The sequence below is a fragment of the Tachysurus vachellii genome, chromosome 22, assembly GCF_030014155.1.
Source record: "Tachysurus vachellii isolate PV-2020 chromosome 22, HZAU_Pvac_v1, whole genome shotgun sequence".
Classification (NCBI taxonomy): domain Eukaryota; kingdom Metazoa; phylum Chordata; class Actinopteri; order Siluriformes; family Bagridae; genus Tachysurus; species Tachysurus vachellii.
In genome coordinates, this window is record NC_083481.1 from 13,732,150 (window position 1) to 13,744,523 (window position 12,374).

The window sequence follows — 12,374 nt, forward strand, 5'->3', positions numbered from 1 at the left end:
AACAGTACAATACTTAACAAAGGATGTGTGTGTAAGGCGGTAGGATAAGCAGCATAACCACAGTCCAGGTCTGCTGCTCTTTTGTGAGCACAGACACACATTGGGAGATGAAAGAGGGGACACACAGTCAGCTGGTTCTAACTTCATTTAGGTCATCAATCTGATAAGTGTGCCCTTGAGCTACAGTCGACATGCACACACTCAGACACACACACACATATACATACATGCATACTACCATCTGTGCAGTGAAGCTTGGGGCATATAGGTTTATAGTAACACAAAATTTCCTCTAAATGGCTTCATATCTACAAATGGGCCAGTACTGCTTGATCTTATTCAATTCAGAGCTGCTCTTGTGAATGGTAAACAATGCCAGATTCAGTGAGCTTTGAATCACTAAGTTAATATGTGATCTACAACCCTGTATCAAAAGAGCTAATTGTCCTGCACAGAGTACAATTCCATGGTTGGGGTTTGTTGGTGTCGTGTGGTCCTTGAGAGCCCCTGGGGTGTGTGTAGATTGGACACCGGGGGGTGGGGTAGAGCTCGCATGCTGACTGAAATAGGTTAATGCCACACGAGGCACAAGGGTGGCCCATATGGAAGGGGAGGGATCACGGGGCCACAAAGGATCAGCTGGGGAGTTTTGCTAGCTCTGCACCAGTGAGCAGAACAGACATCTTCTGGACTCTCAGTGGACCATTAAAAACTCCAGGAGCTCAACTGCAGTGGACAGGAAAAGACCAGTGGTCCCCTGGTTAGGGGGGGATGTGTTGGTGGAACTGTGTGTGGCACAAAAGACAGTCACTGCTCTTACATCATTAACCATTAACATGACATACAATTGAACAATGGTTAAGGAGGTCATGAAGTAGCTATCATACCACTGATGATTAGCATAATTAGGATCATTAAACCATATATGAATTTCTCACATACCCGAGACACTATAAAAAGCCCTGGATCATTCATAATGTCCCCAATGTGGGTCAATCTTCACAAACAGCATGTCTTCCTACCTCAGGCAAAAAACATCACAAGATGAGCATCTGCTTCTCGCAGAGGGCAAAATAGTTTAAATCTAAATCCAGGTCTATAAATATCTCCAGCGCAAACAATTTGAGTTTGTTCATGAGTAGTCAGTGAATACAGATTAAAGAACAAATGGACTGAATTACAATTAGCTTTTACTAAAATGCACATTTTTAGTACAGTTCTCATTCTAGTATATTAATGGGACTTGGTGACGGAAGAAAAAGCCACCAGAGGACTGACACTCTATTCTGTGCATGAAAATTGAATTGCTTCTTAACAGTAACCTGATTACAGGCCTTGTCTCAGTTACTGTATGAAATGTGTGTGCAGAATTTGACCATCTAACAAATTTGTGTCTAAAACACTTACTAGTTTGACAGATAATCATATTATGTTCCATCAGTTACAGTAGAAACTGGGTCACTGGGACGCACGGAGAAAATCTGATCCTGACGTTGATGTTATGGTTAGCAATTTAAACGGAAAAGAAGAATTGGCAGAAAGGTCCCTAGACACATGTTTATTACCCAAGAGCCTGGTAGATGAACCTCTGCTCCCCATGATAATAATTAGACTTCTACACTTCACGAGCGAGGCAGAATACAGTCAAAGAAATTTGTCTGACTCAACGGAAGAGAAGCGGTGAAGGAGGTCCTAATTAGAGCAGCAGGACTTCAGTCTGGTCTTTAGATGTTTTCTGTATTGATTTAGACTTGTCTCAGTCTCACTGGTTTTTCTCACTGGATGGATGGATGGATGGACGGACGGACGGACGGACGGACGGACGGACGGACCGACAGACAGACAGACAGACAGACAGACAGACAGACAGACAGACAGATAGATAGATAGATAGATAGATAGATAGATAGATAGATAGATAGATAGATAGATTTCAGCTTCCAGAAAACATCTAATTCATGGGTGTCAGGAAAGAGCCAATGTGTGTGCAGTTATTTTATATAACCAAGAAGAAGCCATACCTGAGTCTACTGAAAACCAAGATCATCTGATTAAACAGGTGAAATCAGGTGTTGCTCCGGGGTTGAATGGAAAGAAAACCAGCACACACACATGTCTTCCAGTTGCAGAAAACATTGGACACTCCTGATCTGATCATTTGAGTAATGCACACACAGTGCCTCATAGCTGAAGCTTTGGAGTCAAGCTTGACTCGATAGTGACTTGGAATGTTTTGGAGCTGTGATGTAGCAACACTACCCAATGCAGTGCTACGCTGCCTGGTCAGCCAGTCCTTTATCAAACTTGTTTTTTAGTTCTGAAATGCTTTGGAGGAAAATGGATTATTTAGTCCATTGCTCTATATTAGCTTTAAAGACAGGTCTCCAATACTAAAATGCTAACATGTTATGTGACTCTTAACATATTCATAATGTGCTGCTTTTCCATTTAGTGATTAATGCACAATCCTAAATGACATTTTGCATGTCAATTAGGCAAAACAGCACAATATCTCCAAGAGCAGATGGCAATTTCCGTCAATCACTTGACCCTGGTGTGAACAAAGGCAGCAGGACAGTTGAATTGAGCAGATGAGAGCCTCATTGATTTCTTCAGGCACATTGTATTGTTCCTCTTGTCACACTGCCATCCATTCATACATTTTAATCATGAATTATTAAAGAATTAGGCATAGCTGGGCAGGTGATGGTGGCAATGCTTGTGGTATGATTTGCCTCAAAATGTCAGTCATTGCTTCTTTCATTTCCTCATAATGGTACCGGCTCCACCCGTTGATTAATCTGACAACATCATTCTTTACAATAGGAAATAAATGATTATGGATGGATGTAATGTAATTACACATGTCTAAGCCCAATGAGCCAACAGTCCAATGGTCTGTGTTAACAAGACGGGTGCATAATCGGCAGCTGCACCCTTGTCCTCTGAATGATTACTGAAATAGTACTTGGTCTTATTATAGGACTATGAGTCAAAGAGGAGGGGAAAAAAGTGTCTTGCTAGTATAACATTACAGCGCCTCCTAGTGTCTAAATACTGCCATCATGAGCCCAGAAATGTGACTCACATTTGTTTTCTGTATTTTGTCTGGTTTACATGTATTTTCACATTCTTAAAAGTCATTAAACATTTCACTATACTATAATATACTATACTATACAATACTATACTACTTTCTAAGTAAAAGGCTTAGATTTTATTCTTTATGGTCGTGTACAGCACATCTGCAGATTTATATAAATACAGTGATGCTTGTACCTAAAAAAGTAAAAAATATATTAATATATTTCTTAAATATGCCTAGACCAAGATAAGTCCATGTCCAAGACCAAAAGTGAACTGTATGTCCTTACCAAGGTGATTATTTCGAGTCAAGAGGTGCAGGAGCTATTACTGGGGTTTACAGTGAGATGACTGACAAACAATAAGGGCCTTGCGTGATATAAGTACACTGATTATGGAGCCATGGAAAAGGAACAAGACACCAGTACTCCGCTGAATGGATAAAACAGGTGGTGTATTCCTATCATGAATTAATCATATCTCTATATCCAGGAACACAAAGGATCTTCAGTGCAAGTAGTTAAACACTGTCGTGCTCTACTGCTATTTGTGCTATTTGTACAGATCACCTGCCTGGAGGTGTGAATTAAAAATGTGATTTTTTTCTAGTGAGAACATGATGCACAGTGCAGTGAGGAATGAGCTTAATCACATCTTACACTGCGTTGATACTTATACTAATTTCTAGCACCTAGCATCTTTCTGAAGGGGCTGTTCAGGGCTTCAAATCTGACTTAAAGACCAACAATACACTCCAATAATTTGCTAAAATGTATATTTGCATATTGAACCTAAGACGATCTTTTACATATATTTTTAATTCAGAAATCTATTCACAGAATATTTAAAGCACATGCAATATATGATGACAAGAATATGAATATATGCATCCTGGATATATTGGAAAAAAGTAAATATAAAATGCATGTCTGTGTTAGATAACTAATAGATCGTAAATAGAGCATCAGAAAAGTGTTAAGGAGGGAAAAAAATTCAGTTACCATTTATCCTGCTCAGGATCATGGTGGATCTGGGATTTTCTTCTGGATGGAAAGCCTAGTCCACTGCAGGGCACCACGCATACACATCCTAGTAAGTCTACCACACCGGAGAACACAAGGAAAGCATGCACGCAAGCTGGAAACAGACAGTAACCTGAACTCAGGGTCAAACAGGAACCCCTGGATAATATTACTCATCATGCCACCACACTGGTATCTTATTTACAGATTTATGACATTTAAAAAGTTTGAATAATCCTATAAATAAATTTTTTTAATGTTAGCTTAATTAAGTTTTTATCATATTAGCTCTACACACACATGGTATTCCCTCAAAAAATAACAGGGTACATAACTTGAAATCATTCACCTGTGATTTGGAGACCTCAAGAATACATCATTTATGACATTTTGGGTGTTTTTCTTACCTAGAAAAGTGTATGAAGTAAATTTTAAAGCTAATTAACTACAAGACCAGAATTATGTATAGTGAATTGTTTTAAATGGATCCAAAGATGATGATACAGCAGCAAGACGATGCTGAGGTGTTGTTTGTGCAGTATTTCTGCACACGCAATATTGTTTCAACATACAGTATTTATACTGGTGCTGTTTTTGTGTATTATATTTTGTGTAATGTCTTGTATATTTTGTTTCCACTGTCTTTTTGTCTTGTCCTGCAGTGTTTGCACCAGGTCGCACGGATGCATCTACTGTATGTATCTAGTACTAACTTCCTAAGTCCTTATAGCTCTGTCTTTGTTTTATGTAGCACCATGATCCTGGAGAAACGTTGTCTCATTTCACTGTGTACTGAAACAGCTATATAGGGTTGAAATGACAATAAAAGTTACTTGACTTGAGTTGACTTGACTTGTTTAGTAAGTACTGCCGGTGAAGACACGCCCACTTTTGAATTTCATTGGTCAAGTATAAACCGATCATCTGTCCACTCCGAGTGTTTGCTCAAGTAGCTGAAGTTTTGAGCCCAACTCTAAATAAACCGGGTGATTTTAAGGTACGCAGAACATTTTATCCTTCGCAGCGATGAGTAAATTAATCCCAGCTCAAGAAGCGGCCAAGATCTACCACACTAACTATGTAAGAAACGCCAGAGCCATCGGCGTACTATGGATCATCTTCACCATCTGCTTTGCCATAATTACTATGGTGGTGTTCATTCAGCCTTACTGGATCGGGGACAGTGTGGACACCCCGCAATCTGGATACTTCGGTCTTTTCCATTACTGTATCGGAAACCCCATTACAGGGGAGCTGGTGTGTAAAGGAAGTGCTCTGGATTTCGGATCCATTCCCTCTGGAGCTTTTAAGACGGCTATGTTCTTCGTAGGGATTTCATTCCTGCTGGTTGTGGGCACCATCGGTTGCTTCAGCCTCTTTTTCTTCTGTAACGCCGGCAGTGTGTATAAGATCTGTGCGTGGATGCAGCTCGCAGCCGGTATATATCATAATTCTATTGATATTAATACCTTACATTTAAGTCTTTAAATACGTGATCACCTTAGGCTGGAGTTCTTAAAACTTTTATTTGCACACAGGAAATGTTTCCATGACTGTAAAACAAATTCCACAGACTTCAGTGCAGATTTTTTTGAAAAATAGCTTTTTTATTATTATTATTATTCCTGAACTTTCCACCAGAATACATTAGGTTCACTTAATTAAGTGGTGTATTCCTCTCTATGTGACTGAAGTTTAAATTAAACTTATTCCTCTGAAGTGACTAGTAATAATAGCTGATCTCAATTCATAAATATTATACATACCTTCATTTAAGGTTAGATTGTGATTAACAATGGATCTACACTCCTTCGACTTTCCTTCTCCTGACTTTTCCCTGGGAAGTGAAGTTTTCGGGGCTTTAAAAAAGTAGTCATCATCCAAATGTGTACCTAAAAGTATATTTAAACATACATATTAAGGCCAGCAACAAGGAAAAGTCATTTGATTTTTGCCCATATAACTAATTTACTCATGGAAGTAATTTGATACTGTAAAAGATCCCACGACCTGAGACAGAAGATTTGTGAGTGTTTAGCTCTGTACTTAGACTCAAACGAAAGTCAGTCTGCGTACACATCTGTCAAATGTATAAATATGAAAGTAAACCTGAAGACAGATGCAAAAAGGTTTTCCATAACACATTCAGCACCACGGCCAGTTCCATCAGTTCCTACAGTATAGCAGGAGAGCTGTCTTTACCTTGACAATTGTATATAGGTTCTTTCTTATTCCAGGGCCCAGCAGTGGCTTTCTGACAGTTGTGGGTTTTTAACTCACAATATGCTACCACTGTTACAATGCTAACAATATGAATAATAACAGATAACATTAAAAAAAAAAAAACAACAACACATAGTTAGTAAACTTGGAATGTTAACAATGCTTTAGGACATTGCATGATGGATTAAACTCTGTACATATTTACAGTGTGGCATGATGTCCTGTTGTTAATTACTGCCTTATAGGTCCAGGGTCCTTGGTTTGTTCCTGAGTTTGGGTTATAGTATTTGTGGCATTTTGTACATATCCCTTGTGTCTGTAAGGGTTTCCTCCAGGTTCCAATTTATTTCCACCTCCCAAAACATGTCAGTAGGTGGATTGTCTACTCTAGGTGTGATTGAGTATGTGAACGTGTGTGCTTGGTGTCTAGAGATGGGCGTAAAGATCAGAAATACTGAAACACCCCTCAAACAACAGCTGACATATAAAAGACCTGTAACATTCCTGAATATGCCACTACACACCATATCCCCTTTAAGGAACCTGAGTAAGTGAAAGTAAGAGCACTCTGAAAACTAACACCAATGCCGAGCCTGTGCCAGCTGTCCTGCTAGATAGATATTGTATGACACTAAATAATAGATATCAATTTAGCTCCCTACAGTGAAAGCAGGCCTGGCCAGAGTTGCCTGGCAACAGTTTTTCATATTTATTGCCTTCTTGTTACATATTTCATTGCTTCTTGTCGGGTGAAGGCATAATGTTCCACTTGGTGGAACAATAAAGACAATCTGTTTAAGTAATAATTCATCACTATAATAATGTGATAGAATGAAGCAGAGTGTTTTTATGTATTAGCTGGGCACATTTTATGCTGAGCTGAGATTATGTTGACAGGTTTATGTGCTAGAGGTCAGTTTCTTCATCCTTTTATGTCTGCTTGTGTCCATTTTTAAGGTTTATCTTAGAACCGATTCAGATTGAGGTGGAAAGCAGAAAGACTTGAATCGAGACGTAGATTTATCACAGGCATTATAACATGTTCCATTTTCTATGTAGTCCTTTCACTTTATATACACTGGGTTTTACAGGAAACCACCAGGTGCTAGAAGGGTAAAAGCTGTTGTTTGTTAGTTAAGTTGTAGAAATGTTTGCATGTACTCTTTCACTGTTCCTATTGTAGGAGAAAAATTTGTTGCCTTCAACAGTTTATAAGAAAGTCAAAAGCATTTTTTTTTTGTCTTTTCCTATTTGGCTAAATAATTGCCATTTTAGACATTTGTTCACCAATAGTGTTATATAATAAATATAGTTGATGAACCGTAATAAGTCATAGATATATTAATAGATTTTATTTCGCATTACTGAACTCAATTCACCTGGACAGAAATCGAGTTGGGACGATAGCATTGGCCTGCTGTTAGTTAATATCCCAACTGTCAATCACTCCAGGTCCATGTCAGTGCCTATTTTGAGTCATAGCTCATAACTGCATGGTGAATATATGCAAACACCAACCAAGAGAGTAATCAGAGGCCAAAACCCAGCATGAAATCACAGACCTGTGACACACCAGCATCAATTTGTATGCCAGTCTGCCAAACCCTGCAGTTTATCCCAGAGGCAAGAGGAACTATTGGATGGCATCAGAGATGAACAGAAAGTCACTGTACAGCTCTGTATTCTGTCGCTCTAAATAAAACTATTTCCAAATGAATACATGTGAAATTACAATATACTGTATGTGGCACATTTATTTGTGAAAGCTTCTAAATCTAGGACACAGTGATCAGTCTGTTTTTCTATCATGTAGCTACCTGTATGGTCATAGGCTGTATGATATACCCTGACGGATGGGACTCTGAGGAGGTGAAGCGCATGTGTGGCCAGCGGACAGATAAGTACACGCTTGGGAACTGCACGGTACGCTGGGCTTACATCCTGGCCATCATCAGCATCATGGACTCCCTTGTCCTCGCCTTCCTGGCCTTTGTACTGGGAAACCGACAGGACAAACTGCTGCCCGAGGACTTCCAGGTGGGAGAGAACACAGGTATGGCAGCAGGCTATTTCTATACACACACTTAGGAGGGGAAAAAGATATCTAAAAGTGAAAACTTTTTTAAATCATTGATAAGATGTTTCATATTTATTGTTGATTAATTTTCTAAAACAGTAGCTCTCTCAGTTCTATAGTAACACTTGTACACCACAGATAAAAATAACTTGTTTATGTTGTCTATAGAGACATTTGTTTCACAGGCATTCCACAATAGACATAACTATAAATGAATAAAAAATAAAAGTAATGAGCTATTCTTGTACTGTAATGTATATTTTACCCAATAAAGAGACAAGGACATGCTTTTATAATAATCAGTGTGAGAAACAAGGTCTGTATTGTATTTTACTGCTGTATTCGAAAGCAGGTTTTGAGCCTCCCACGATTTTTATCTTCTAAGAAGTAAGGTCAGGACAAAGACAGCAGGCTTCACTTCGAAACACTTTTGTGTGCATCTTGTTCCTAAGCAACGCAATATTAAAATAGACAGTTGGGTAACTTTTGTTTCTTCTCTCGAGTCATTCGAGTCCCAGGAGAAAGCAGCGTGTAGAAAAAACGAGTGCTGAGGTTCACGGTCTTGGTGACGTACATGTAGACTTTATGCAGTCCGTGAGATCATGAGGTTGATACACAACTGTCTCTTTCATTTCAGAAGGAGCATGAAGCCTCCGAATTCCTCATCTGTTCACGGATCTGCGTCAGCCAAATCACCTTTCACCATTTTTCATCTATGGATCTTCTACATCTGGAGTTCCTTCTTCTGCTATGAAGGGAAGGACTTTTAATATTAATAACATACTAATTTTGTACTGTAGAGTCTATATCTGATTTATAAATGGATCACATTTATTTAAAAAACAAAAACACCACACATCTTGTAAAACAAAAAAATAAATAAATAAATGGCAAGTTTATCTAATAAAAATATTTTAGTGGCCCCGTGACCCGAGGTAGTTCGGATTAGCGGTAGAAGATGAATGAATGAACGAATATTTTAGTGGAATCATTCAGACGTCAGGGTTCAGAAGAACTTGCTTTTGTACAGGTAAAATCTTTTATGCTTTATGTATATTTTTATCTCTTAGAAGTGTACACATTTTACCATTTGTATATGGGTCATCGAAATGATCTGGTATATTTCCAGTCATCCATCATCCAGTATCAGTGTCCATGTTAGCATCAGATTTTTGTTCTCAGCTGTTGTAGCACAGTTGCCTTAAGATTTGATGTGATGTGCGTTCAGAGACTCGCGTGCGTTCAGCTTACCAAGGTTGAACAGTTTTTGTTTTTTTTTTGTTACTGTAGCCTTCTTTACATCCACAGAAATTAAATCATGCCACAGAATCACAGGGTCAAAAAAAGAGATAAACACCAACACGGCGCTGCGACTTTAAAGTCTTTATTCGTAACAACTACAGAAAGGGTTTTATTGAAGCGGCGTACAATCGAGAGATTAGCGGCTGAGAAAAATAGAGAGAAAAGGACGTGCTTGTGGAAACAGGTCAAAGATGAAAGTCTTTCGATACAAAAAGAGCAAGCAGAGGTCCGGGTCCTTCACGATAAAATTACCCTACGTTCATTTACACATAAAAAATAATCCTGCTTCAAGCAACATCAGTAGGAGAATCCCACAAACCTCAGAGAAGCTTTTTTTATCAATGCATCTTCGTATCGGTTACTCAAACATTGCCATCAAGCCATTGAGCAAAGCAATGCATGAATTCAACAATACGGACACTGAAGGAGAGCGCCAACTCTTTGGTACATGTATTTACAAAACACAATTTTTTTTTTCTCCCTATGACTCCACCGGCTCTGACGACGTTCACCTCTTCCACACTGCGAATATGAAATTGTTTCTTGCACACTGACAGTCTAACATCCCATGTTGTGCTTTTTTTTTTTTTGTTTAAACACTTTTAATATTTTTTTTTTAGTTACATATTACAAAAAGTGACACTCACACAGCTGGAAATCATTAAGCTGAAAATTCACATCTGTTTATACAGTTAATACCCATTTGCAGCCAGGCCATCGCCGCCATCAACGTCCCTGTTAATCGTTCGTATGTTTCATGCAGCCTGTGCTGTAATGAAAAAACTATCCAGAAAGAAAAAGAATTAAAAAAACAACAAGCGACCAACCTTTTCACAGCAGAGACAGAACATTTGAGCTTCCTTCAATACTGCCAAAGGAGCACGGTCTTATGTCAAAAAAAAAAAAAAAAAGAAGACTGATTACGACTAAAGCAAATTTACAGAAGTTTTTTTTACTTGCATTATTAAACTGCTATTGTACCCTTCATACGAAAACAAGCATGTTGTTAGACGCTGTCAGCACAAAGAGAGGAAAAAAGCGCCAAAACGGCTACATCAATCTGCACCTGGTACATAAGAAAGGAACATTACAAGAAATAAATATCTATTACTTCTGTTTGATTGGACCCTTTCATACTCCGTCACGAACCGAAGTGTGCCATTTGACCAGACTGTTAGTCTTTATCAGAGGTGAGTATCTTTGTGCAATTGTAACTTCCCGCTCGTCTACTACGATGAGATCCAGGCGTGGCGGAGACACTCAGCAGCCGTGGCTCTTTTCTCGGGAATCAAATCCAGCATGGGGAGGAGGAAGCTGCTGAAAATCTGCGCCTCCTCCCGCTGCCACTCGTATTTCTCCACCAGGACGTCCAGAAGTCCCCACGGCTTCAGCTTAGTGATGTGCCTCAGTTCACCTGGGTGACGCACACGGAAAATTAACTTTCATGCATAAATTCAGTCACAAGTGTGAAGTGTGTGTCACCCGGTTGCTATGGTGATCTGAAAACCTTTTTGTTCCCTATTTACCATATAGTGCAAAACCTGAGGAGCATTTCCTTAATGATGCGTCCTGTATAATTACTTGTTAGGGATGTATTTAAAGGAAAAATAATCAACCTTGAACGACTTGCATATCAATCTTCCTAATTAATTAAATAATAATAATGAATAACAAAAAATAATCATCATCCATCAAATAATGTAAACAATGACATTTTTCATCATGATTAAAATTAGAATTATTACAAAAATCATAATTATTATTCAGCATTTCCTCTTCAATTGCATCAGTATTATTTTGTAATAAACTTGTGTTGACTTTTTCATGGACATGCTGATTTGTTTATTCTCCCTTACTTTAATCTTTACCTAATGACGTTTCGAACGTGCCGGCACTTTAGTACGTTAGCCTTGTTAGTCGTGTCAAGCAATCGTTAGCAAACGTTGCCCGTAATGCCAGAATGAGAAAGCGAGGGGCCGATAACAGACGTGTCAGTGCATACCTCGTTCATCAAACATAAAATTCACAGGTGGTCACTAAACACATTACGCACTCTCGGCGTGTAGGTGGCAAAGCCGCTAGTTATCTGTGGAGAAAGGCGAGGACGCTGGCTGACCTTTCTTGGTGAAGAACTCCTTTGAATATTTGCCATTCATGATGAGTTTACGAGGAACCTTTCCCAGCAGCTCAATGATCAGTGCAATGTGATCTGGTCATGGGAAAGATGGGAAAAGAAGAAGGGTGAGTGAAAGGATTCAAAATGTAGAACGCTCATGTGCATCAAAAATAGCATTTTATAGACGTATTGACGACCCGTCTTGCTCTTTGAATGGTGGAAGCGATTAAACGCATTTTCATCATGGTTTGTTTAAAGGAAGCTGACAAACAGGTAACAGGCAGAGTGATTCATTAGATGGCTACTCATCCATTCAAACACTTTTAACGAGGAGTTAAATGAAAAAAAAAGTTTTAATTCAATCTAAAATGCTAAAATGACCATCGTCATGAGTATTATGCATCTAAAATAGTAAGAATGTGTGTGTGAGCGTATGACCAATCCTGATCTGTGGCATTCGTCCTCACAAACAAAGCAGTCCAGATCAGAATGCCCCGTCCATGATGGCAAGTGTAGATTCGAGGTGAGGAGCATTTGCTCCCATTAAACT

General features: G+C 38.9%; 2 protein-coding genes across 6 annotated transcripts in view; one reads left to right on the forward strand and one right to left on the reverse strand.

Moving 5' to 3' along the window:
• The first annotated feature begins 5,132 nt into the window (after positions 1-5,132).
• lhfpl5a (LHFPL tetraspan subfamily member 5a) lies at positions 5,133-9,105 on the forward strand. The gene is made up of 3 exons (XM_060858380.1): positions 5,133-5,544; positions 8,143-8,382; positions 9,044-9,105. The coding sequence occupies exons 1-3, from the start codon at positions 5,133-5,135 to the stop codon at positions 9,052-9,054; spliced, it is 663 nt and encodes a 220-aa protein (XP_060714363.1). The 3' UTR covers positions 9,055-9,105.
• A 669-nt stretch (positions 9,106-9,774) lies between these two features.
• The window catches only part of srpk1b (SRSF protein kinase 1b), a 25,680-nt gene continuing 23,080 nt past the window's right edge, over positions 9,775-12,374 (reverse strand). For all 5 annotated transcript variants that reach the window (XM_060858007.1, XM_060858003.1, XM_060858005.1 and 2 more), the window contains 2 exons: positions 11,825-11,917; positions 9,775-11,122 (listed from right to left, as the gene is read on the reverse strand). In XM_060858007.1, the coding sequence (XP_060713990.1) occupies positions 10,938-11,122; positions 11,825-11,917 (278 nt within the window). In that variant the 3' untranslated portion in view covers positions 9,775-10,937. The remainder of the gene's footprint in view (positions 11,123-11,824; positions 11,918-12,374) is intronic.